This window comes from Excalfactoria chinensis, chromosome 2 (assembly GCF_039878825.1).
Source record: "Excalfactoria chinensis isolate bCotChi1 chromosome 2, bCotChi1.hap2, whole genome shotgun sequence".
In the NCBI taxonomy this organism is placed as follows: Eukaryota; Metazoa; Chordata; class Aves; order Galliformes; family Phasianidae; genus Excalfactoria; species Excalfactoria chinensis.
In genome coordinates this window covers 94,904,953-94,932,924 of record NC_092826.1, presented here as the reverse complement: position 1 = coordinate 94,932,924, position 27,972 = coordinate 94,904,953, and the positions used below count along the sequence as shown (strand labels likewise).

The following is a 27,972-nucleotide window of genomic DNA, read 5'->3' as shown; positions in this document are numbered from 1 at the left end:
TGACCTTTTTGGGCCAACCAAAAGTTCAGAATCAGATAATGACAGAGTGACCCGGGTTGGAAGGGGCCTCAAGGATCATGAAGCTCTAACACCCATGCCTGGCAGGGCCACAAACTTCCACACTGACTAGATAAGGTTGCCCAGGGTCTCATCCAACCTGGCCTTGAACACCTCTCCAGGTACAGGGCATCCTCAGCCTCCCTGGGCAGCCCACTGAAAGTGGGGTTAATCAGTTGTTCCCTTCCCAAGGCCACTATGCACAGACCCCTGGATCTATCCAAGAAGCAACTTTCATCAGCCCACAGTACAGTGTGTTTTCAATGTGGTCGCCATGTAAGTGTTACGGCTTTCCTCTTGGTTATCGTTCCCCATGTAAGCTTGTTGGGATGTCACGAAGGCTGAGGGATGGGGGCAGGAAGGCAGCTGTGGTTCTTGGCCCTTGAATGAAAGTGTGCCGCTGAACTGCAACCAGCTTTCTGTAAGGGCTGCCTGCAGTCTGTTCCCTCTGTGAGACTTCCAGTAGGCACAGTAGTAGGTACCTTCATCATCATCACGTACATTAAGAACCGAGAGAGTGCAGACTTTATTCTCACTTTTATAAGAAAAATATTTGTTCTTATAGGAATCCGAAACATAGTAAACATCTGCTGCCCCTCTAATGTAGAGAAGCCTTTCAGGAGCTCTGGCAGGCATTTGTCGGTACCAGTGGATGTAGGCAGCCTGGAAGTCATCTATGCCCTCGACTTTGCACTCAATACTCACAGTTTTGGATCTCTTTTTGGTAACAGATGGCGGACGCTGTTGCAGCTGCACTTGTGCATGTCCATCTATCAGAAGGAGAGAAAAGACAGCAAGCACTGCCAGCCTGCTGCCCACAGCTGTATGCGGAACAGCCTCCTGCCGCTGCTGTTCCCAGTGCATCCTCCACAGGGAGTGGAATGGGTGCAAGCAGGCTTCTGCCAGGGCCAGAACTGTCAGCAGCATTCTTCTCAGGGTGCCTGCTTGCCTCTGCCCCAGAGAAAGGCCCCAGCTGTGTGGCAGGGACAGGGGCTGTGCCTGAGGGAAGGATGTGAGTCACTAGGGGCCACCCAGAGAGGGGCCCTGCACAGCCAGCAGGTGTTGCTGTGAGAAAGCAGCACCACAGAGGGACCTTGTAGCCTGGGGCAAACCGTACAGGATAGGGAATCATTTTAGAGCCCACATAGCCTTTGCCATGAATAAAGGTGCAGAGGGGATGTGAGGCCATGTCCACAAGTGTTCTGGCATTGCAGGGTCTGTTTTGTGAAGCAGAGCATGTCCTTGTGCAGGCTCCCTACAGCTCTCTGCTGCTGTGCATCCCTGCTGCTGCAGCCCCTGCCCTAGTGAGAGCACAGCCAAGTGGTGTTCTGGCTGCTGGGGGCTCTGTAGGGCTGTTGGGTTCCCAGTAAGCCCAGTCATAGGTGGCTTCCTGTGCCTTTGTGACTTCTCATTGCCAGAATCCAGATGGGTCCGCCTGCTTCATGCTAGCCAAGGAAGCTTCTCTGTACGACTCATCAGAGAAGACAGAACGTGCACCGAATGTGCTTCAGGGCCTCTCTGAGTCTGTGCTGGTACCAGTGGATGAAAGCACTCTGAAAGGCTGTCCCAGAGAAGCGGCCTGCAGCATGGTGCTGGCAGCAGCAAGTGGCCATGGGCCTTCCCGGCCTGGCAGGAGATTTAGAGCCACCTGGGGCTGTGGCAGCCAGCAGCACCCGCTGCAGCTGTGCACCCATGGCACACGTAGGGTCTGTGTCTTGGGTTGCATATAAAGAGGAGTGGCCAGCAGGGAGATGGAAGTGACTGTCCCCCTCTACTTGGCTATTGTGAGGCCCCTGCTGGAGTCCTCAGTGAGTCCAGGCCTGGGGCCCTCCTCGAGTACTGCATCCAGGCCTGGGGCCTCCAGCACAAGAAAGACATGGACCTTGTGGAACGAGTCCAGAGGAGGAAAACTATGATGATCAGAGGGCTGGAGCACCTCTCCTATGGAGAAACGTTGAGGGAACAGAGCTTTTTTGTCTTGGAGAAGAGGAGGCTCTGGGGAGGCCTCACAGTGAGACCTCACAGTGGCCTTCCGGTATTTCAAAGCAGTGTGTAAAAAGGAGGAGGAGCGTGTTTTTACAAGGGTGGATAGTGATAGGACAAGGGGGAACGGTTTTATTCTGGGGATATTTCAGTTGGATAGGGGAGATTTAGTTTTGGTATTAGGAGGAACTTTCTCACTTCGAGGGTGGTGACGCACTGAAACAAGTTTCCCAAGGTGGTTGTGAATGCCCCATCTCTGGAGGCATTCAAGGCCAGGCTGGATGTGGCTCTGGGCAGCCTGTTGTAGTGACTGGCAATCCTGCACATAACAAGGGGTTGAAACTCAGTCATCATTGTGGTCCCTTTCAATCCCAGCCATTCTATGACTCTGATTCTATGAACTCAATGTGCATTACTGAGGAGCAGCCTTCTCCCTACTACCTGCCACACACAGCTTCCACATTCTGAGTGTTGCAAAAATAGGCGTTCCAGTGGCAGTTTACTGATATTGATGCCACCAGGGTCCTTTTTAGGACCAGAAATCATTTTCATACTCAGGACATAGTTTTCCAGGCACTACGAAATCAGTAGACTCTTCCCATTTCAGCCTCTAAACTGATTGTAGTTTCTCATCCAAAGTCGTCCCTTTCAGCTCTGTGGGATTCTGTGCACACCCAAATTAATGGGAACAATCCTTTCAGCCTGGCCTGTCTCTAGATCCCAACAGCTTCCAATGTGTAAAAGCAAGAGCTGCTAGGAGACGCAACAGATCAAGCACATTTTACTAACAGTTGTGGGAGATTTGTTCCTGCACAAACAAAACTGTATTGAGGTTTCTCTCATATGTGGTATAAAGTCAGCAAGTCACTGGAGGGGCTTTACCTTGCTCCATGTTCTCACAGTCTTAAGTAGTACTGTGCACCTGTTAGGAATAGGTGTACCCTGCAAGAAGTTTGACTTGGGGTACCTTAATTGCGCTTAGTGCTGATAGCACTCAAAGCGCTGAGTGCTCGCAATGTCTGCAAGTCCCAAGGAAGTCTCAAGAATGAGGTCTAGGTCCCACCAGCAGCAAGAGTTCTGTTTCTAATACAAAGTGTGAGAGAAGTGCTTCTCTGAAGAGTTGTTGTTATGTAAGATCATATGTTGTTTGTTTCCTGATGAAGTGCATGCCATACATAACCATCAGGTTTTGATAACCCTTGATGTTGTTTTCCGGCCTTTATAGCAAACCAGCCGGTAGTGAAATCCCAGTGCAGTTGGAAGCAGTTTATGTGGTTTGGTGATGCGAGAAAAGTATGGAAGTTTAATTTCCAGGTGTCCACAGAACTGCAGGATCAACAGGAGTGTTGTGCTGGTCTTGGCCCTGCCCATCAAGGCTGAACAGACCCAGTTCACTTAGCCTTTCTTCATAGGGGAGATGTTCCAGGCCTTTTGCCATCTTCATGGCCCTCTGCTGGACTCTTTCCAAGAGATCCCTGTCTTTTTTGTACTTGGAAGCCCAGAACTGGACACAGTCCGCCAGATGAGGAGAGAGAGAGGGAATGAAAAATAACTGAGAGTTGACAGCTTCCCTAGGCAAGCCCTGGAACTCTATGAAGAAGGAGCTGGAACCCTAAGAACACCACATGAAATGAAGGGCAGTCCCAGAGCCCAAGAGGCATCTAGTCTCTCTGGAAAGTGGCAAAACAGGCACTGGGAATCCATCCTAAGGACAGGTGCCCTTTGAACCAGCATCCCTCCTCCTTCCTGAAAGTTACTGGCACTGTGTAACAAGACAAAGCCTGACTTCTCCAACACGGGAACAGCGGTGGAAAGACAAGATGACACTGTCATCGGAAACGCCACCGAAAACAGCTTAGTTTGCCTTAGCTCAACAACATGCTGCAGAGTTTTTTGGCATGCTGGCTCTAATTTAGTCACTGTGCAAGAAACAGAATCACCTCCCTTTCCTCTCACATGATGTAAGCCTATGAACACTTTCATGCTGCTTAAAGTACAGTAAGGGTCAACTGATGGGGCGCAGACATTTGTGGAACTGGGCCCTCTGCCCCTCAGCCCTCCTTTCAAGATCACTACTCCAAAGGTGGCAGGGATCCAGAGATCTAATATGTCCCGATTACTTATCTGGACACTCAATCAATCTCCATCTATTCTTTGTGCACTGTCATGTGTGGCCTGACTTTACCTTCAGCCACACATTCAGTAGCTGGATGGAGAAAACACTTAGGACAGCAATCCCAAGTCAGCCCTCTCATCCACAGGATGAAAAAGCCACCTCAAAAGCTCAAGGATCTCACAGACCCTCCAGCAGACCCCTCATGCCATCCCAGCACAGCCACTCAGAGTACACCAGGCCCTCTCCTCCCCACTGCTTTCCCTTGGAAATCAGGGCAGATGGGACGCTAACTCCCCTATGTTCAAGGGGCAGAGGTGAAGGACAGCAAAAGAGAACTCCCACCACCCTTGAAACTCAGCAGTTCCTTATTGATTGCATGTCCCTAGGCTGCCTGCAGGGTGTCAGTACCCTTTGTGCTCTCTCCGTTCCTGTTGGGCAACAGGCTGCCTCCACTTGAAGGCAGCCAAGCTGCTGCCAAGTAGAAGGCTCTCCTGGCCTGATCCTGCCACTCATCAGTACAAATGGATTGGAGGCATGGCACGAAGAAGGGACTGGAGTCTCTACAGGGCCTTTTGCCCAAGGCCTGGCTACAAGCTCTCTCGAGCAAGCACAGTGTCACAGGAGAGCCCCACCCAGAATAGGGTCCCTCAGTAACCCTGTCCTTCAAAACTGGGGCAGCTCTTAGGCCATAGTCCCCAACTGCTGTGTTTGGGTTGCCATGGAATTCCGGATACATTCCTGATGTCACTAGTATTCTGAGCCCTTCAACGGCCATATCGTTGGTAGAGTAACAGGAGGCAGGAGAAACAGGCAGCTCTCCAGGTATAAATGCATCTTCATCCCCAAAAGAAGATGAGGCTGATGGGGAGGAGAAGAACATTTCAGCAGGTGGAAGTTGATGACCGGGTGGAGTGCATGGAGGTGCCCAAACCTCAAAATGTTGTAGAAGCAATGGAGGTGGATCCACCTTCAGAAGAAGAACAGATGGACGTGGATCCACCTCCACGTGGGCCGAAGAGACAACGCCCGATCAGACTCTGCACCATCAGAAATTGGTGTGCGATGCTTTCTGCAAAACATGAGCCATGACAAAAGTAACAGAGAGTACTTGTTCTGTTCCTGAAAAAAAATTTCTGTTTAGGTCACACGGGTCTGTCTCATCCCCTCACAATAATGCAGCATGTATCACTGCTTTACTACTCACATTCTGGAGTTTGTAATGAAATGCATCACATAGCAAGACGTAGATACTCTATGATGAGGAGTGTTCTACATCATATTTCTGTTTTTTAACTACCAAATACAGATTTCCCATACTGTGAGTTTGTCATGCTTTTTTGGTTCGCAGAGTGTAACTTTATGAGTAACATGAAACCACATTTGGTGGATTTCTAGGGAGCACACTACATGGGTGGTGGCAGCTGCATGGGTATGCAACAAATAGCAGGGATTCTCAAATGCTTTGCACGAACTACAATAACCTAACCCTTCGTATTTCTATAGTCAGTGTTCCTCAGCCATTTCCCTCTTGAGTATGTATCCTGGGGCAATGCATTTCTCATCACGTATCATCTTCAAACATTTCTCACCAGGCGTTGGAAGATCCTGAAGGAGTCCAGGAGTGGGAGAACGTAGGAGTCCTGCCAGAGTAAGTGTCAGCAGAGAAAGGGTAAATGGAATCTTTGGGTGGGGAGAATGGGGAACATCTCAGAGCAATGCTACATTAATTGCCATCAGTGGTATAAAGAGCGATGTTTATAACATAAAAGTAAATATCTAAGTGCAATTGAGAGAGTTATGGTTAGCTGCAAATGCTGCAGGGTGCTCAGTCAAGAGATGGAAGACAAGTTCAAATGCCAGCCCGCAAAGCTGAAGTATAATGTATAAACTCTCTTGCAGGAGGTTGAAATCCAGCTCAACTCCTGTGGATGGCAGCATGAACCAGGAGCACTCACCATCTGACAACAAAATGCAACTTGATCTCTGAAGAGGATGCCCCCCAAACACCATGAACCTCACTCTTCTAACTAATTAAACTAATTTATTATTTAATTGAAATAGTAATTGACCTCTTGCTCCTATGACATTTACAACAGTGTCTCAACTATACTCTAAGGAATACTACTCTAAAGCAACCTTTTCTTGTACAAATAAAGGTTTTGTTTCTTTATCATTTTATTGTGGTAATGCTGTGCTCTTGCGGCAAATAAAATGACCCGCATTAAAAAAAGGGCAAAATATTGTTCTTTTGCACCACAAAGCCAAGGAGATGCTACAAGTTCTACAGTAGAATAATTTAGATTTCACAGAGGGAAATATTCTTGACAGCAAGGGCAGTTGCTTTTTCTTCTAAATAATAAACAGGGGAAAAGTTTCCCCTTAAGGAAAGAAGTGAGTGTCTCACTCCAATTTATGGAGGGAGGCAGGTTTCTTTGAGATATGTATACACAGCCTGAGATTAAGAAACAACGGATCAAATCTTGGTCTGACCAGTTTATTACAAGTCATAGCCATTTAGGGAGATGGGTAAGAGAAGATGGGAAATATAGGAAACTTCAACTACCATACCTGTGGTGGAGCACAAACAGGCAGGAGGCACAAGAAGAGCTCCCCATCTAAAGATGCATCTTCCTTCCCAGAAGAAGATGAGGCTGATGGGGAGGGGAGAAAATATTCAGCCAATGCCAGCTGAAGGAGTGGTGGAGCCCATGGACGTGGACGAACATCCAAATGGAGAACCCATGGAGGTGGATCCACCTCCAGAAGAACAATCACCAATGGACGTGGATCCATCTCCACGTGGGGCCAAGAGACGTTGCGCCACCAGGCTCTACACCATCAGAAATTGGTGAGTGATAGATTGAAAAGAGGTGCCTAACTGGGTTAAGCAACAAATATTTACATTGTGTATTCTGAAGAAAGCTTCGGTGATTTGTTCCTTGACAGGAAGGGAAGAGAGATCCTAACAAGCTGACTTGCTAGACTCAGTCAGGAGATCAGTGGCAGAGGGGAGAATTCAGCTTGGGTTTTTCACTGAACCTCACTCCAATCAATTAAAAGTGTTACCCAAATCCTCATAGAGATTCCTCTAAATAATCCCATAACCAAAAAACCTAGTCCTAAATCAAACCCTAATCTTACCCAAACCCAAACCTAACCCTAATCTGGCATACACCATAAAGTATACATCTACCCAGGCATACAGCTACCCTAACCTTTCCCTAAGCCTTAGTCTTACCCTAACTTAACCCTAACCCTAACCCTAAACCTAACCCTAAGCTAAAGTTAACCCTAACCCAAAATGAACCCTAGCCCTAAAACTAACCCTAACCCTAGCACTAAACCTTACACTAACCATACCCTAAACCTACACTAACACTAAGCCCTAAGCTTAAACCTAAACCTAATTCTAACCCTAAGCCTAAACCTAACCCAAAACCCTAACCCTAAAACCTAATCCTAATTCTACCCTAACACTAAACCCTAACCCTAACCATAACCCCTAACATAAATCTAAACCTAAAACTAACACTAGCCCTAACCACTGCTATAACCATACCCTAAACCTAACCCTAATTGATAACCCTTACCCTAACCCTACCCTAACCCTAGCCCGAACCTGAACCCTAGCCCTAACCCTAAATCTATACCTAACACTAAACCTAACCTTACCCTAACCCTAACTCCAACCCTAACTCTAAACCAAAGCCTAACCCTAACCCTAATCCTAACCATAATCCTAAACCTAACCCTAACCCTAAACCTAACCCTTACCCTAACAATACACTAACCCTAGTCGTAACGCTGACCCCAAACCTAACCGTTACCCTAAACATAAACCTAAACCTAACACTAACATTAACCCTAACCCAAACCATAAACCTAGCCCTAACTGATAAACTTAACCCTAACACTAACACTTACCCTACCCTAAAACTAACCCCAAACGTAAACCTAACCCTAAACCTAACCCTAATCCTAATCCTAACCCTAACCCTAGCCATAAACCATACCCAAACCCTAGCACCGAAACAAACCTTTACCCTAATTGATATCGCTAAACCTAACCCTAACCCAAACCCAAACCCTAACGCTAATCCTTCCCCATACCCTAACTCTAGCCCAAAATCTTACCCTAACCCGATCCTAACACTAAACCTTACCCTAAACCTAACCCTTACCCGAAGACTAACCCTAAACCTAACCCTAGCCCTAAACCTAACTCTAATCCTAAACCTAACCCTTACCCGACGACTAACCCTAAACCTAACCCTAATTGATCACCCTGACCCTAAACATAACCCTAATCCGCATCCTAAACTGACCCTAACCCTAACCCTATACTACCCCTAACCCTAACCGTAACCCTAACTATAATTGATAACTGTAACACTAACCCTACACTAACACTAACCCTAACACTAAACCTAACAGTAAGTACTAACCCTAAAACTAGCCCGAACCCTAAGCCTACCTTCGAAAGGAAGGAAATATAAGCAAGGAGTCCCTGTAGAGAGCAAAAGAGAACTCTCTCCACCCTTGAAACTCAGCACTTCTTTATTGAGTGCATGTCCCTAGGCTGCCTGCAGGGTGTCAGTACCCTTTGTGCCCTCTCCATTCCTGTTGGGCAACAGGCTGCATCCACTTGCAGGCAGCCAGGCAGCTGCCAAGTAGAAGGCTCTCCTGGCCTGATCCTGCCACTCATCAGTACAAATGGATTGGAGGCATGGCACGAAGAAGGGACTGGAGTCTCTAGGGGGCCTTTGCTGAAAGGCTGGCTACAAGTTCTCTCTAGCAAGCACCATGGCACAGCCCTACCCAGAATAGGGTCCCTCAGTACCCCCTGTCCTTGCTTCTTCAAAACTGGGGCAGCTCTCAGGACATAGGCCCCAACTGCCACGTTTGGGTTGCCATGGAACACTGGTACACAGATGATGTCACCAGTGTTCCGAGCCCTTCAACTGCCATCCCGTGTTAGACCAGCAGGAGGGAAGAAGCAGAAGAAGAGCTCAACACATCGTGATGGCTCCTCCTCCCCAGAAGAAGATGTGCCTGATGGGGAGGAGACAAAGTATTCATCTGATGGTAGTTGAAGACGCAGTGGAGCCAATGGAGGTGGATCCACCTCCAGAAGAACAGGAATCAATGGACGTGGATCCACCTCCTCGTGGGGCCAAGAGACATCGCCCCACCAGGCTCTACACCATCCGAAACTGGTGAGTGATAGATTGAAAAGAGGTGCCAAACTGGGTTAAGCAGCAAATGATTTCATTTTGTATTCTGAAGAAAGCTTAAGTGATTTGTTCCTTGACAGGAAGGGGAGCGAAATCCCAACAAGCTGACTTGCTACACTCAGTCAGGAGATCAGTGGCAGATAGGAGAATTCAGCTTGGGTTTTTCACTCATCCTCACTCCAGTCAATTGAAACAGTTACTCAAAGCCACACACAGATTCTTCTAAATAATCCCAAATGCCTACTTGTGTTATCACACATATGGCAAATTATATTGTTTCTACAGTACAAATGGGTGCTGCCATGGAAAACAATTATCTCTTTACCAAGAAAACCTGCTGCCATTTCTTTCTGTATCAGGGATGCCAATACATACCACTACAGCTGTCTTGAAAAGGAGGCATTGGACTGTTTGTATCACAGCTGCAGCATGCCTTAGGTTTTGATAAGGGTTTTTGTGTTTGCTGTATCCAACCTCCAGAGCTTCCACAAAGGACACCAGGGCAGAAATGGGGATCTAAGAAAAGACGTACTTCCCACACAAATAACATCTTGAAACACCTTAAACAAGTACTCAAGAGAGAGAATGAATCAAGCTGACTTCCTCAGAAATGTCCTCCCATCCCTAATTCCATGCTGGATGAACCACAAATGCACTTAAACACATGCCAGTCCCTTATGAAATGCTGTCTGCAACACACGAGCCATGACAAAACTAACAGAGAGTATTTGATCTTCTGCTCCTGGAGAAAAATTTCTGCTTAGGTCACACGGGTCTGTCTCATCTCCTCACAATAACGTAGTATGTATCTCTGCTTTGCTACTCACATTCTGGAGTTTGTAATGAAATGCATCAGATAGCAAGTCTCAAATACTCTATGATGAGGAGTGTTGTATATCATGCTTTTGTTTTCAGCGGCATGGGTATGCAACAAGCAGCAGGGATTCTCCAATGCTTTGCACCAACTACAATGCCCTAAACCTTCATATTTCTATAGTCAGAGTTGCACATCCATTTCCCTCTTGAGTATGTATCCTGGGGCAATGCAATTCTCATCACTTATCATCTTCAAACTTTTCTCATCAGGCGTCAGAAGATCCTGAGGGAGGCCAGGAGTCGGAGAAAGTAGGAGTCCTGCCAGAGTAAGTGTCAGCAGAGAAAGGGCAAATGGAATCTTTGGGTGAGGAGAATGGGAGACATCTCAGAGCAATGCTACAATAATTGCTAACAGTGGTATAAAAAGTGATCTTTATAATATCAAAGTAAAGACCTCAGTGAATTTGAGAGAGCTACAGTCAGCAGCAAATGCTGCATGAATGCTGCAGGGTGTTCAGTCGAGAGACGGAAGAAGACAAGTTCAAATGCCAGCTCATAAAGCTGTAGTAAAAGGCACAATCTCTCTTGCAGAAGCTTGAATTCCAGATCAACTCCTGAGGATGGCAGAGTGAGCTAAGAGCACTCACCATCAGACAACAACAGGCAACTTGATCTCTGAAGAGGATGCCCCCCGACCTCCATGAACCTCTCTCGCCTACTCCTACGCCCTTCTTGGACTGTTTTTATTATGTCTCAGTAGGAAACAGTAGCATTTAACACTTGCATATTTATAGTATGTATATAATTATATAGTAATATGTAATAATGTACAATATACAGTATTAGGAAGTGGTAAATAGAATTTACTTTTATAAATTAACTATGTATTTTATATTTAAATTTATATTTGTTACGTAGTTAAGAATTTATGACATGATTAAATAATTAATTAAAATAGTAGTTGACCTCTAGTTCCTGTGAAGATTAAAACAATGCCTTAACTATCCAATAAGATAAATTACCTTGTACAAATAAAGGTTTGTGTTTCTTTATCTATCTTTTTATTGTGGTAATTCTGTGCTCTTGCGACAGATTGAATCAACTGAATTAAAAAAAGGCAAATATCATTCTTTTCACCACAAAGCCAATAAGATGCCATGGTTTATTGTAGAATAATTTAGATTTCACAGAGGGAAATATTCTTGAGAACAATGACAGTAGCATTTTACTCTAAATAATAACTAGAGGGAATATTTCCCCTTAAGGACAAATGAGAGCATCACACTTTGCTCAGAGACTTGCAAACTTTGAAAATTAGGCGATTTTATGGTCTTATACAAAACACAGAGCAGATGTGATGTCCATGCTGGAGAGAAACTGAAAGGTAAGCAGGAATTCACAAGCACCTGTTGCGGGAGGAGAAAAGCTGTTGTCAGTAAAGAGAGTGGGAGAAGCAAGGGATGGGAGAGTTCCTGGCTACACATATCGAGGTCACTGGCCCTGCAGCCCCAGATGAAATGTCAGAAGGTGCCCTAATGCTGCCTGTAGGCAATGTGATGGAGCTACAGCCCTGAGGTTATCTTCTACACATTTTAATCATACATAAATTTATCCGTAGCCTAACCCTAACCCTAAAACTAACCCTAACTCTAACTCCTTTTGGTAACCCAAAACCTAACCCTACATCTAAACTAAATCCAAAACCTAAAGCTAACCCTAACCCTAACCTTATCCAAACCCTAATCCTAAACTTAAACCTATGCCTAACCATAACCCTAAACCAATCCCTGCCCTAAAGCTAACCCTTACCATAAGCCTAAGCAAACCCTAATCCTAAACTTAAACCTAAGCCTAACCATAACCCTAACCCTATCCTGAAACCAAACCCTAACCCTAACCTTAACACTAAAACTAACGCTAACCCTAATCCTTATTAATAACCCTAAACCTAACCATACCCCTAAACCAAACCCTAAACCTGAACCTAAACCTAACCCTAAGAAAACCCAAACCCTAACCCTAACCATAACCCTAAGCCTAACCCTAACCCTAAGCCTAACCCTAACCCTAACCCCATCCCTACCCTAAAGCTAACCCTAACCATAAACCTTAGCACTAAGCCATAACCCTTATCCGATCATAACCATAACCCTTACCCTAAACATAACCCTACCACTAACACTAATTGATAACCCTAAGCTTAACACTAACCCTAAACCAAGCCCTGAACCTAAACCCAACCCTAACACTTCCCTAACCCTAGCCCTACCATAACCCTGGTCCTAACCATAACCCTACCACTAACCCTAATTGATAACCCTAACACTACTCCTAAACCAAAACCTAAACCTAAACCCAACCCTAATTCTGACCCTAACCCTGACCATACCATAAGTCTGGCCATAAACAGAACCCTAAACCTACCCTAACCCTAACCCAAAACCTAACCATACCCATAAAATTACCCTACCCTAACCCCAACCCTAACCCTAAATGTAACTCTAACCCTAAACCTAGCCCTAACCCTGACCCTCACTATAAACCCAAACCTTACCTTACACTAACCCTAACCCTAAATCTAAACTTAACCCTAAAATGAATCCTAATTTATAACCCTAAACCTAAACCAAGCCCTAACCCGAACCTGAACCCTAACTAGAACTGAAACCCTAAAACCTAACTCTAAACATTAACATTAACCCGGTGGCGCAGTGGTAGAATTGCTGCTTGCAACACTGGAGGCCCGGGGTTCGAATCCCTCCTGTGGCACAGGGGGTAGAAGTGCTACACAGAGGGCTCGAATCCCGGGAGTTGGACTCGATGATCTCTAAGGTCCCTTCCAACTCTCACGATACTGTGATACTGTGATACTGGGATAAATCCTAAACCTATTCCTAACATGAACCCTAGCCCTAATCCTTATCCTTACTCCAAACCTAACAAAAACCCAACCCTAAGGCTAACCCTAACTGTACCCTAATCATAACCCTAAAGTTAGCCTAACTCTAACACCAACCCTTACACTGAGCTTAACCCTAGTTGATAACCCTAAGCCTAACCCTAAACCTAAGGCTAACCCTAATGCTAAACCTAACCCTCACCCTAACCCAAACCTAACCCTAAACCTAACCCTAGCCCTAACCATAACCCTAAGCCTAACCCAAATCTATACCTTACCCAAACCTTAACCCTAACCATAACCAAAAAACCTAGTCCTAAATCAAACCCTAATCTTACCCAAACCCAAACCTAACCCTAATCTGGCATACACCATAAAGTATACATCTACCCAGGCATACAGCTACCCTAACCTTTCCTAAAGCCTTAGTCTTACCCTAACATAAACCTAACCCTAACCCTAATCCTATTTTAAAACCAAACCCTAACCATAACCCCAACAATAGCTCTAATCCTAACCCAAACCCTATCTTGACCTAACCAAAACCATAACCCTAGCACTAATCCTAAGGTAAACATAACCCTAACCCAAAATGAACCCTAGCCCTAAAACTAACCATAACCCTAGCACTAAACCTTACACTAACTATACCCAAACCCTACCCTAACCCTAAGTCTAAACCTAACCCAAAACCCTAACCCTAAAACCTAATCCTAATTCTACCCTAACACTAAACCAAACCCTAACCCTAACCATAACCCCAAACATAAATCAAAACCTAAAACTAACACTAGCCCTAACCATTGCCATAACCCTACCCTAGTCCTGGCTGTAAGTCTAACCATACCCTAACCCTAAACCGCAACCCTAACCCTAACCCTATCTCTACCCTAACCTTAGCCTTAACCCTAACCCTAACCTTAACCCTAAACCCTAACCCTAAACCCTAACTGTAACCTTAACCCTAACCCTACCCTAACCATAACCCTAACCCTATCCCTAGTGCTACGAAGCTAGAAAATTAGACTTTTAAAAGTTTTTAAAATCTTCTCATTTTTAATAATTTAGCTATTTATTTATACACAGAGGAACAATAAAGTTACTGTAAACTGAGGTAGCATAGAGAATTGCTTTCTTCTCTTAATTCAACAATGTCTTTCTGAATTGAATAGGCCAAATATATCATTACCTGTTGTAGATTTTCCTGTTTGATCTATACTGTGTGTTTTAATACGCATGAAGCACAAAGATGCACTGCAGCAATGAGTTTGAGAAGAGCTTGGTAATGTGCTGCTCAATCTCCATTTGCCAGCCTGTACATAAGACTCATTTCATTTGCCCTGTGTGTCTGCAGCTGTGAGCCAACTTTAGATAATGAGAGACGATTGCAAAAAAATCATATCTGAAGGCTGAATCAAATTGTATCTCCAATACCATAAACAAAAACTCTAGCATCTACCACCCTCTTCTGGGTGTAAAGGAGTAAACATTTTCAGCAGCTGTGAAATGAGTGCGGGTGGATGCTGAGAATTCCTATAGCGTGCTGACATTTTCAAGCAGAACAATGGTGCACCGATGCCTTTTATTTTGGAGTGTACTTTTCTAAATATACGTGAGTGAAGGGACTGAGTGCACCTTCAGTAAGTTTGCAGATGAAACCAAGTTGGGAGGGAGTGTTGATCTGCCTGAGGGGAGAAAGGCACTACAGAGGGACCTGGATAGACTGGATCAATAGACCAGAGTTAACTGTATGAGTTTCAATAGGGCCAAGTGTTGGGCCCTGTATTTTGCCCACAACAACCCTAGGCAAATCCATAGGCCTGGGGAGGTGTGGCTGGAAAGCTGCCTGATGGAAAGGGACCTTGGTGTGCTGATGGACAGTCGGCTGAATATGAGCCAGCACTGTGCCCAGGTGGCCAAGAAGGCCAATGGCATCCTGGCTTGTATCAAGTATGGTGTGGTGAGCAGGATTAGGAAAGTCATCCTGCCCCTGTACTTGGTGCTGGTGAAGCTTTACCTAGAGTACTGTGTTCAGTTTTGGGCAACTCAGTATAGAAAGGACAATGAGGTGCTGGAGAATGTCCAGAGAAGGGCAATGAGGCTTGTGAAGGGCTTGGAGGATATGCCTTATGAGGAGAGGGTGCGGGAACTGGGGGCTGTTTAGTCTGGGGAAGAGGAGGCTGAGGGGAGACATTATTGCTCACTTCCAGTTATCTGAAAGGTGATTACATTGAGAGTGGGGCTGGTCTCACTGATGACAGGTGACAGGACGAGGGGAAATGGCCTTAAGTAGCACCAGGGAAGGTTGGATATTAGGAAACACTTCATTACAGAAAGGGTTGTTAAGTGTTGGAATAGGCTCCCCAGGGAGGTGTTTGAGTCACCATCCCTGGATGTGTTTAAAAACCTTTGGATATGGTGCTCAGAGATATGATTTAGCAGAGGGTTGTCAGAGTTATGGAGTATTGTTACATTGTGGTTGGACTGGATGATCTTTAAAATCTTTTCCAACCTGAGCCATTTTAGGATTCTATAATTCTATGATTCGTTTGTGCACCAGGAGACACTCAAAGACTCAGAATTTTTATAGCTTCTCCAGTAAAACATGTATACATACATAGACTTAAAATACAGTGTTCTGAATCCCCGTGAATGACTACTGGCAGTTTCTACTTTCAGCTATTCCTCTACGAGACCTGTGGGGTCACAGCACTGTGTCAGGTATGGGGTCTGTCAGATTTGGGCCACGGAGAGAATTCTGTATCACCTTCACATTCATCAATGTTATCTTGACACACACAAAGAATTTTCTTCAAGATTACATGGTTGTGGTGGTTTCTTGTTTTCTTTTGTTTTTCATTCATTGATACGCAACTTCCTTCCATTGCAGCTCAACATGTTTAAATTAAAGAAACAAACAAAATTTGCATATAGAATTTGTCCTGAAATGCATGTAGTAGAGGAAATGTGAAGAACACTCACCTCCTCCTTTGAAGCATGTATCTTGGAAATTTGGTTAGACTGTGCCACAGAAAACCAAATGTGCTAGCAGCACCAAAAGGGAGAGATTCCATTTTGTTTTCTGCTCTAAAGCCATGCTCAGGATGTATCCAGGATTTCTGTGCTTGTTATTAGCTACAAAGAGGCAGAGTTTTGTTCCAGATGAGCCACCCAGCTTCAAGTTGGGCCTACTATACATTATATATCTTTCTGACAGCTCATGGAGAACTTTTGGAGCCCTGGGCTATTAGGACCAACAGTGCCCTGCAGTGTAGATGCATGCCTTGCTTGAGTGCATGGCAGACAGTGGTCCTGAGCAATGGTACTTCAGCATGCACCCAACAGGATGGAGGAGGCTGCTGCTTTTTAGCACATGTGAGTCTCTGACTCCTGTGACCATATTTACAATGGCTACATGCTGCTTTGCTGTTCTCTGCATTGCATTTAGAGTCTGTGGCTGGACAGAAATGCTGTATGTGCATGGAGTGGTACTTCCACTATTTTCTAAGCATTTTCTTTCAGCAAAATTTCTGTTAACTACTACTGAGCACATGATGATACCAAGCACAACTCCCTTTGGATTGATTTCAGCTTTGCTACAATAATGTTAATTATGGAGTCTTCCTGTTGATTTACAGGAGGAACTGTTTGGAAAGTGCTGTGGTTTTCCCCTTTTGATGTTCCTGTTCTGTGCTAATGAACTGGATCAGACTGAAGACAACCTTACAAGAGTAACACAGGTGTGATTGAAATGTTGCTGGAGACAGCTACATGCAAAGACAGCATCAGAGCTGAAATCAACAGGTGGAGTTAGAGGAATGCTTGAAAAATGGCTATCTTATCATGTACCTATACATTTGGGGAGATGCTCAGTTTAAAACTACACCCCACTTCATATTCTCTGATTCTAGACGTGGAGTAAGATTACATTACCTCAAATTCCTCCCCCCTGAATGACGACTAAGCTTTACTCTCACACAGCAGCTGGCACTCAGCCCCACGACCTGCCTGCAGTCTCCGGTCTGCAGCAAACATTCTGCTGCCAGAGAACACATCAGAGCCAGCTCTGCTCATTACAGCAGATGGAAAAACGTCTTCATGCTCTTTTGCGCTGCTTTCAGAAATGTGCCCTTAATTAACTGGGCTAACTACTTTTTGTAGACAGGAATTGGCTTATCAAATGGTGAGTCATCACCTGTGATGTATTGTTTTAAATAAAAAAGATCTTCTAAATCTGTTTTGCAAACTAACAGTAACATATTATTTGGGCTTCTGAACAGTGGAGTGGCTGCTCGTGCTCTGCCTGTCCAGCCTTGCAAACTGCACCTGCCCTCACCACCCCATCCACTTACTTTGCCTATCACAGCAACATGGTTTAATGTCTTTTTTCCTAGAGTCAGAAAGATACTTAAACACCTTCGTTTAGCAGGAGCTTAATGAGACTATGATATTTACTTTGTGTTTTCCTGGTGCTAGGGCATCAGAAACCAGAGCACCGGGCAATCAAGTCCCAGGCAATTCTAGCAACATTGTATCCACTGCCTACACCCTCTCCTGGTAGCAGGGACAGATGCATCCAAGTGTGAGATAGGGAAGGGGTGGAACAAGGGGTGGGGGGAGAGAGAGGAGGAGGAGAACAAGGGAAGGGACGGAAGTGCCATTTGTCTTGCACACTTTGCATTATTAAAGGTTGTAAACTGGATAGACAAGATGCAAATACACAATTTATCAGTTCATTCACATGAAATGCTCCTCCATCTTCAGTTACTTTGCCTTGCTACCAAGGTCACACCATCTATAACCCACAGGATCAGGATATCGGGGCCCTAAGTATTCTGAGTGTTCATTCAGTGTAGAAATAGAAATGATAGCTGCTATAGGTTAGCAGTGTGTGCTGTCCTAGGCATAAATAAGTCCCTAGAGAAATCGAGACGCAATAGGCTATTGCTTTACAATCATCTGGAAAGCAAACAATTTGGTAATTCAACAAGTCCAGTGCAGTGTGTTAAACAGAGAGAAATGCAAGAGTGGGAAATAGTTCTGGGATAATACAGATAGCTTCGGGGAGGAGGGTATCACTTGAATGTAACAGCAAAAAACCAACCAACCAAACAAAACAAACCCACAAAAGAATAAAACAGAAAAATTTCCCTTGCTTGCCCATGAATAAGCTTATATAAATCACTCAGAAATACATTTATTTTATACTCTGCATCTCAGGAGCTGCAGAAATAAAAGTGTCTGAGAGAGAAGTCTGATTGTCTTATGAAACACGAGTCAGAAGAAATATGAGAAACAGCTCTAAATTCCAAATGATAAATCTTTGTATTCACCAGCTCCATATTTCAGAAGGGAAAATTAGGACAAATAATATTTTGGCTGGTCTATCAATGTCCTTCCTTTTGTATCTATCTATATATCATCTCATTATACAAATTTTTGCAAGGACATTTAAAGATAGCATTAACAATTCTCCTCATCTTTCCCACAAGAAGCCTATTCGCTTTGTTGTGAGGTGTGGATGTGAGATATAAGATCTACTTAATGCCAGCACGGTGTCATATCCACAGTCACCTGCAGCACATCACTCACACAGCATGGCTGCTAGGACATTATCTGTACACCTTTGTTCCTTCAGCAAATAATGATAGTGCTTGCAGCGAGAGGCAGACATTTGATGGTTTATGAAATTATATATTTTTTTATGCTGAGGAGATTTTTAGAAACACGGAATAGGATTAAGCAGTATTGCTGAAGAGCATACCTGAGGGAAGCATGAAAACTCATTGCTGTAGATCAGGCACCTTTCCCATCTACATACAATCTCGTGTGTACCTCAAACCCCCTATCAGTGAACTTGGCACACACATACTCCACAAACCTATACTAAGGTTTTACGAGAATCAAGGTCAAGAGTGTTGAATTTGACTTGGGTACTTCCAGCAAGAAGAAGGCACAAAGATAACTGCATGCAGACATCACTGGGTACAGAGATTCCTTGGGGATCTCACACCATTCTTTGTTTCTTTAGCAATATGGCTGCAATGACAGTCCCACCTGATTGTCTGGGAAGTGACCACACAGATTCCACAGGGAAAAGGAGGCTCCATTGTGGGTCATATGCAGTGATCTGTAGAACAGCTATTGCTGAAAGGCAAATGTTGAGACTGAGCTAAGCAAAAAACTGTGGCCTGGAGGTGATAAGAGTTTCACTATATGTGAGGTTTAACAGCTCACAACCAAAATACCACAAAAAATACTGCTAGGAAAATGTGAGTATTTCTAAATATTTGTAGCTTCCATGCATCAGCAAACAGAACGGAGCAGACTGACGGAGAATTTTCTTTTCACACGAGATAAATGGACAGGCAAGAAATGAGTGAGAGGTGGCAGTCTTCACTGAGTGACAGTAGGGCACAGACCAGTTCCCTTGTTGCTGCTGGTGGCCAGAGCCCATTCCCACGAGGAGCAGCCAGGAGATGTGTTGAGCTGGGGATCAGACCTGTTGGAATCCTGGATATGTCTGAGGTTGAAAGCAAGAATTTAGATGGTGCAACTGCTTTGGTTTGGTCTTTGGTGTTTCTTTTGAAAAAAGCGGTATTAAATTAAAATTAGATTCTCTAATAGAACACATGAACCGCGTGAAATTCATTGTTAACAAAACTTCAAAAGCATCACAGATGAAACATCTTTGGATCAAAGGTTTATTTTTAATGACACAGCACTGGAAAACATAAGTTACAGATGACTTTTTGATACAGGATACATTATATATCTTAATTGAAAAGGATTTGTGAAGGTATGCTGCATAAATACTTATTGTGAAAATATATTGTGTTTATTCCTTAGAGATTAGTTTTGTTGTGTTCTTTTTATTCAGCCAATTAAACAAAAAAAGTACAGATTAGCATCATAACAGTTCCCCTTCCAGATTATCTCACTGTAACTACTGCAGCTGGAAGAGGAAACTGAGCCATGCCTTCTCAAAGGTTTAGCAGCTTTGAAAACGATGCTATTCATCATCTTAGAACGAAAATTTCACATTACTAACACGGATACTTTTTAATGTTTTGGCAACGGAGCAGCTAGTTTTGCTTTGGAACAAAACTGTTTCCTGTAATGCCAGACAATGAGAGAGCAATGCATGTACTGATGACACTACACAGTCAAAGAACTACAATGAAACTGTTAAAATGCATATATACCCATATGCACTTATATATACACATTCAAGTTCCTGTGTATATATATTATGCATGTCCAAAAGTAACACTGAGAAACGTTGCAGCAATTAATTATATTTTTTAAACACATGAAACTTATAATAGTTTGACCTCATTACTACAGGATTACTAATTAAATTTTTCTGCAGTGCAACTCAATACAATACACTTAGTGCAGAGAAGTTAAGGTTTTGGTATCAAGGAGGCTAATTTTGGATTTTGTGGGAAAGGACCAAATACAGGATCACCATAGCTCTGACAAAGCACAAACAAACCTGTTGCCACGTACATGTGAACAAATAAGGACGTTTCTGTTTTTATTTGATTTTTTTTTTTTTTTTTTCACGCACTGCTTCAGAAATTGCTAGCTTAACTGTTTGCAGTCATGCTCATTTTGATATGCTTCAACAAGCTTTGTCTCGCACCAATCTGTAAACCATTATCAGCCCAAACTACAAAAAAGTGGGCTCCTGTGTTTCAAAGAGGTTAGAAACCTACTGACTGAGCTTCATATCACATTCGTGTGCCTGAGTGAAGAACTATTCCAGACGGCGTGTGAAGTTCTCTGGGAAAAGTCCTTTATAACTATTTGCATCTCTGTACTGAAGCCACTCAGATTCCTTAATGCCCGTCAACCAGCCAGCCTCCTGAAAGGAAAAAGACAGAGACTCTTCAGTTTCAGGTCTTTCCCAATCCTTTCTACATACTCCAGGCCTGGAGAAGTTTTAGAGTCATACGGCTCAAAGAGGTGGTGATTACGTTAAATGCAATCTGATTTTGCACAGACTGTTTTTGCTGTTCTGCCAGACCATGTCTTTGTGAGACTATGAGCATGTTATACTGCCTTTATCCCACCTTACCTCCAAATGAACTGAAAATTGGATAATCAGCCTCTGAAGTCATTCAGTATTATATCAAATCTGCATTTGTGCCAAAGTGTGTGAGTTTTTTTCAAAGTTCTCCCAATAATATTGGCATTCTTATACAATAAGAACACAGCAGTGTGCTAGAATCACTATAGAATGGCACAGATGAGGGGGGAAAAAAAGAAATCAGTGTTTTTATCTGATTTATTTATTTATTTATTTATTTATTCTGAGCATTCTTTTCTCTCATTCCGATCTTGGCAGTAAGAAGAAATAACAATTCCTGTTTTCTCTGCCATCATAATTTCTAGAAACTGAAAGTCTTCTATTCAACTACCTTTTTCAGACCTTGATATGCAACCCAAATACTGAGCAGCACTATCAGTCAAAAGGAAGATTTCTTATTGGAAAGTGATGAGTTCTCTTAAGTGCTATCCATTTTACCTGGAATAAAATCCATTCAGTATTTTTTGAAGTGGCCATCTTATTTTCATCTCACCAAGTGACTAACTGCGTGCTTTTTTCCTTTTAAGAACAGGAATCAGATTAAAGTTATGATTAACAGGGAATTTCTAATGCTGATTCAGTATTATTCTACAGAAAGTACAAAAGGAGATGGAGTAACTGGCAGCATGTATTTGAAGCTCATGTTTTGGAAAGCCTAAGACAGAGGAACTGAAGTTTTCCACCATGGACAGAGTAGATTCTACTAAGGACTGAAGATTTAATGGACAATAACTTCAACTCAGTAATTACAGAAAAAAACTGAAGGCCCTGGGTGGGATTAGTTGGCTTTGAACAGGGAACGCAGGCTGGCAGCACTAGCTATATCAGAATGATGGTTTTAGACAGGTCAATTCTATGGGAGAAAAAAGAAGAACTAAGATAAAAGACTCTATAAATCAACAAAGTATCTGGTACAAGAGAAAAATTAAGTTTTATGGTGATGTTAAACATGAAGGGCAAATATGTACTGAGCAATAAAGATATGAGCAGAATCATCTCAGAAACATGAAAACATGAAGCTTTATTTTCCCCATTGATGCACACAGTTTACTCCAAATAATGCTAACGGGATTTGGATGCATACCACAAGAGAAAAATAATTCATGGATTCACCAAGTGAAGGTTACGCCTATTTAATACAAACATTATAAGAAAAAGAACTGAAGACAACATATTTTTATATCCTTAGAGTAATATTCTGCAAATACTGACAGTAAACTCAGTTGAACAGCCCAAGAGGTATGATGCAACACAGTGTGAGTAAGTGTAAGAGAATCTGTCCCTACAAAAATAACAAAGTGTCCTTGTGAAAAAGAAAATAAAAAACATCTTTTATTTGGAAATAATAATAAAAAAGAATCAAAATCCAAAACAATTACTTGTCTCTTGTATTAAGAGAACGTTCAGCTTAGATCATGAACAGTCTCTGGCTCTCCAAATATGCACTAGACAGAATTCAGCCATATTTTAAGAAATATTCTTCATTCAGAGTAGAGCACTTAGCTGTCACACTGTGTGGGATCCAGACCCCAACCTTCCAGACCCTAGTTCAGTGGGATACTTTTCATCAACACTTTCTGCCACTACAGCACTAATTACAGTACTAATGTACAAGCTGGTCTTCTTTTAAAGAAGTAGTAAAAAATTAATTCACTTTACAGCAATCGAATATAACATGTGGAATTAAATTGTTTAAAAATTAACCTGAAACACACTGTTAAAATAAAATAAAATGTCTTAAATGACATTGAACTGTTGTGTTCTTGCATCAAACACAAAGTGATTGCCAGTGCAGTTCAAGAACACTGCTGTATGAGGCTCAGGTTCCCAGAGGCACACAGAACATGTAGGAATATCTCTGTACCATCTAGCTGCAGAACAGAACTGTTTGTGTGTAGTCTCAGTGCTCTCTCTGTGCAAATGTACATTATTTCTCCATATCTTCATGTAAAAGCTCTGATCATGTGGGGAACATACAAACAGTTCTGACTCAGTGTTACAACAAGATGATAGCAACATGATGCACAATTTGTAAGCCATCTTCTGCATTAAGCCTATGTGTGTATGGAGACCTGTATAAAATCCACTACAAAGTAATGTAAAAGTGCCTTAGAAAAATATACTGAAGTTGGATCCTTTTTGTAGCACACACCTACAACTTCAGTTTAGTTAACTGTGCTGTTTGGTCACAAATGAAACCAAGTAGAAGAATAAAATAAGAATGTTGTTGTTTTCCAACAGTGAAGACATTTTGAATCAACATTTCAAATTAACTATAAGAAGTGAGAAGAAATCTGAGACAAAGGGAAACATTAACAAAAGAAATTAATAATCATGTTGTTACCTGATCAGCTGTGGTCTCAGAAGGAATTACTAGTACAATATCCCCTCGTTTTAAATTAAGCTCATCACTGTTAGCTGCCTCAAAGTCATGTAGGACTTCAACCTAAAGAAAATACCAAGTACACAGAAATGATCAAAATAGAGACATTGCGAAAAGAGAAAAATGTACTTTTTCACTTTTTTCTTTATGGAAACTTATGGTCGTAGATATGTACATTCAAGTTGTTAACGTTAACATCAATTCACATCAAAGTTTCTATTTATAGTTTATGAAGCAGGTATAGTTTCAGTAAATCTTCATGAAATTACTAAAAGAAACCAAACATCCTTTCCCAAGGTTGCAGAATCCCACAAGTACTGCCTCTTGGACAAGTCCTGTTACATTATTCCCTCTGTGTAGGGAACTTGTTTTCATTTCCCACTATCATTTCTAGACCTGAGGAGAGGGATGGCAGGATTTTGCTACTAATCTTGGAAAAGAATCACAGGAAATGTTATTTCAGACCCTCAGTTATGCCGGCTGCTAGATATTATTCTTGCTGTAAACACCCCTGGAAAAGTAGAGTGAGATGTACAGCACTAGTTTCAATGTATGATAAAAGAAGTTAATAATGGGAACCATAGCTCCTGTTTGTCCTGGAAAGAACTTCCACTTACTGGCAGGTAGGAATGTCTAAAATTACTCTCTTTCAAAGAGGTGATTATTAAAACATTTGTGGGGTTAGTACACTGTTGTGAACAGACCATATTAACTAAATAGCTCTACCTCCTTAAGCGAGATACTATCCTAGTTTTCATAAAGGCACAGCCAGTTCCATGGAAACACTGCAATAATGAAATAATACAGCATCAAGAACCAGATGGCAGTCATATATTCTGCTGCTTCTTATTTATGTTTGACTCAAGGAAGTGTGATAAAAAATAAAAGCATGATAAAAACAAAAGATTAACTGTGGCAGCATGTCTGCATCAAAACTGCACAATACTGGTCACTCGAATCTTAATGTTTGCTGAACAAACTCACAGTTTGCTGAAAATATTGACCAATGAAAATAGACCAGAAAGAATGGACTGCTATGGGACTAGTTAGTCTGAAGTATGCAAATTAAAATAGGAAGCATATAAAATTCATCTATCCTCAAGGAGCATTTCTTCTATTCAGTGATTCTGAACTGAAAAGAACCTTGTGAACCAGGAAACCCTGTGGGTCTTGCCAGCCAAGGAGAGAATTTCCCTCAAGCTTCATTATACCTTTCTGTCTGAATACCCTAGCAGTTTGTAAGTACATGAATACTAAGACATAAAATGACACTTCAACTTCATTACAGTGAATTGTTGAAGTCCCATAGATTTCAATAGAGCTGGAACCTCCACTATAGATTCTCAGGCCAGAAAAATGCCATTTTTGGTATTGTTAGCATACAACTGTGTAATATTGCTGACTGAATCTCTGGCAATGGAATTTTACTTAAATGATTCACTGTCAGTACTGACTTGGTGAGATGAAAGGAGAACTTTAATGATTCCTACAGCTACAAAAAGATATAACCAACAAAATCAAAGTGCAGGAAATGTATTTCTCAAACTTCATGTATGGAGAAAAAACACAACCAAAGGTTGTGTGAGTGTACAAGCATGCAAGCCTGTGGCTGTGAAACATGGCATCCTTCCATCAAGAAACCATCATAATGCCTCGATTTTCAGACACATCCAGAGAAGCTGGATTTGAAAAGATGTCTAAAAGAAGAACAAACAAGCAGACCTTAAAGAGAAAGCCTGGTGGCATGTCAGAAGCTGTGTCTTCTGCTGACACAGGCTGATCTTGAGAAGGTGCAGTCTGGATTTCTTCAGTTGCTTTCTGCTCACTTCCAACTTGGGAAGTTTCACTGTCAGTGCCCTGAGTGCCCATCTCTGCTGCAGCATCTTTGGACTCATTCATGATGACATCATGTTCTTCTCCTTCCCCTTCATTGTTCGATGCTGGCTCTATTACTACTGAAGGAATGCTGCTGACCTTTTCCTAGGAAAAGAAATAAAATACAACAAAAGTACCACAAGAGTATTTAGTACTTTATTTCAAGTTGAAGAACACATTTCTTTCCTTCCACTTTAGGGGGATTCTTACATCAAGACAGAGAACATTACTAGTGCAGAAATGTAAATGTTCTAAGAGCTTCTGCACAAGGTGCAGAAGTGATCTGGACCTCTTTCAGGGCTGTCCCAATGTCCAGGTGTGATATCCACAAACCCTAGAGCACCTTCAGGACTGAGGGGGGTTGTTGCCAAGAGTCATGGGACATGTTATTGCACAGGACTTACTATGGGATGTTTAAGGGAGAAACCAAAAGCAGTGGGTAGACTGCGGTGATTTGGTGAAGAACAAGTATGGGACAACAAAGGCATAGATAATAGGATAAATGGGCTGGTTGCATGTAAGTAGTGAATAGTTCAAATGTTTATCTGGCCATGTCCTGCACCTGATGAGTGTGGTCTGTCCAATCTTTTCATTATGTTGCTTGCTAACTCTTCTCCAGGGTGAGGGCTGTCTATTGTTCTTGCTTTTGTATGCACTAGGGTCAGATCACGGACTGAAGGGCCTGTGTGCCCATCTGTCAGCTACATGAGAGATCTAGGTGCCAGCCACTGGAGATACTCAGGTGAGTGGACTTGAATGACATCAGAATGTATATAAGAATATGTATATTTTTACTAGTAGATCTCTATCCTGCTCAGCCAGAGAGGTGTGCATGATGAGGCTGCCGGTAATGTTTGTGTTTGTGCAAGTACCCCATGTGTCTGTCTATGATTTCCATGGCTGGCTTTGTACATATGTACAAATATCGTGTCTATGTGTGCTCTGTGTGTGCATCAACTAAGAATACATGCTCATCCTCACTGCTTGTTGTTCCCTGGGGCATGGAGCTGCATCAGCCTTGCCTGTGCTAAGATCTGCTGGATCCCTCTGATGCTCCCCCACACAACAACATGAAGTACCTGAGAAACATTGACATCCTTTTCTTCTCCCTGAGGTTTGTCACCTTCAGCAGTAGCCTCCTGTTCAGTGGGAGCAGCACCCTCACCATCTCCTGCTGCCACCACCACACTGTCTTCCACTGCTGCTGCCCCATCTGCAGCACTCACCACCTGCAAAAAAAAAAAAAAGAAACCTTTCAGGACATGAGCTGGAGATATCCTATGCTCTGTGATCTCCTTAGGTGCTGCCAGCCACTGGTTTTGGTTTCATTGGGGTTTCTCCTGACCCACCCGGGAGAGCAGTGCTGGAGGCTGCCATCCCATGCCTGATACACCATGTAGAGATCACAGGGTTAGACTTGCACAACAAAACTGATTAACAGGAAGGAGAAGGACATTTACAAAACCCTCCTGTGAATATGTAGTAGAGTTTCAGACAGGTATTGCTAGTGTAGGAAAAATTTCTAAAGGCTCATATGTTTTTCACTGTCTCTTATTTCTCACGCATATACAATGGCCACTTTCCACTTCCACTGCTCTCTGAAACAGTTATGTGACTGCATTCTCAGGGCTGACTGCCTCCAAGCTGTACGGTGTGAGAAATTTCTCACAGGTTCATGGTGAGTTGAAGCTTGGCAAACTGTCGGGAGGTCCACTGTGCTAGTGAAAGTCTGCTCTTGGGAACAGGCTACAAGTCTTCTCCAGCTGCTGTCTCCAGCCTCTAGACCTGGACTACCTTCAAGAATATTGCTTTAATTAGACTCCTTTTGAACACATATATGCAGCTTGGGCTATATTAGCTGAAGCAAATATACTCTTCAGCTGGATAAAGGTTAGAAATCTTCAGATGTCATCAGATATCAGAAAATGTTAGCCTATTGCCAGGTCAATTTTAAACAAGAAAGAAACACAAATAAAGATCTAAGTAGACTGGATATGTATGAATCATTTGTTGTTAGACTGTGTTGAAAAGTCAGTATACATTTTATTTCAGTTATTGAAACATGGTTAGAAAAGTACCTTCCTAAAGGTCAGTGTTAAATCCTTCCTCCAGTAGAGATAATTTATATATGACACTAACTTTTGTGTTGGTATATAGTGGTATTTGTTTACAGCAATATACTTGAATTAAGTTTACAGTAGATTCATCTCAGAGCTTGGATGGTGAAAAAAAACCCAACACATTCTGTCAATCCAATTCAGGAAATTTTTAACACTAAAGAAAAACTATTTTTCTATGTACCAATGTTAAGCTATGTTTAGCAGTAACATCTCTGATCTTCAGTTAACAGCCTGATGCTGTTTTCTCAGTTTGATTTTCCATCCATGAATGAGACTATCTGAGCTCAACCTGAACTACTTGCATTAGTTCATGGTCATTCTTCAGTCACTGTTTTTTAGCTATCTACTCCTAGGGACTGATATTAGCTAATGCAATAAATAAATTCTTCTGCAG

At 42.7% G+C, this 27,972-nt stretch overlaps 1 protein-coding gene and 1 gene segment (V, D, J or C); both read right to left on the bottom strand.

Annotated features, from left to right (window-relative positions):
• Nucleotides 1–294: 294 nt before the first annotated feature.
• LOC140247906 (Ig kappa chain V-III region MOPC 63-like) lies at nt 295–984 on the bottom strand. The segment is given in 1 exon segment: nt 295–984. A coding segment is annotated over 1 exon segment (690 nt).
• Nucleotides 985–19,793: 18,809 nt separating this feature from the next.
• The window catches only part of LOC140247687 (amphiphysin), a 99,349-nt gene continuing 91,170 nt past the window's right edge, over nt 19,794–27,972 (bottom strand). For both annotated transcript variants that reach the window (XM_072327528.1, XM_072327529.1), the window contains 4 exons: nt 26,538–26,687; nt 25,306–25,563; nt 23,545–23,646; nt 19,794–20,975 (listed from right to left, as the gene is read on the bottom strand). In XM_072327528.1, the coding sequence (XP_072183629.1) occupies nt 20,868–20,975; nt 23,545–23,646; nt 25,306–25,563; nt 26,538–26,687 (618 nt within the window). In that variant the 3' untranslated portion in view covers nt 19,794–20,867. The remainder of the gene's footprint in view (nt 20,976–23,544; nt 23,647–25,305; nt 25,564–26,537; nt 26,688–27,972) is intronic.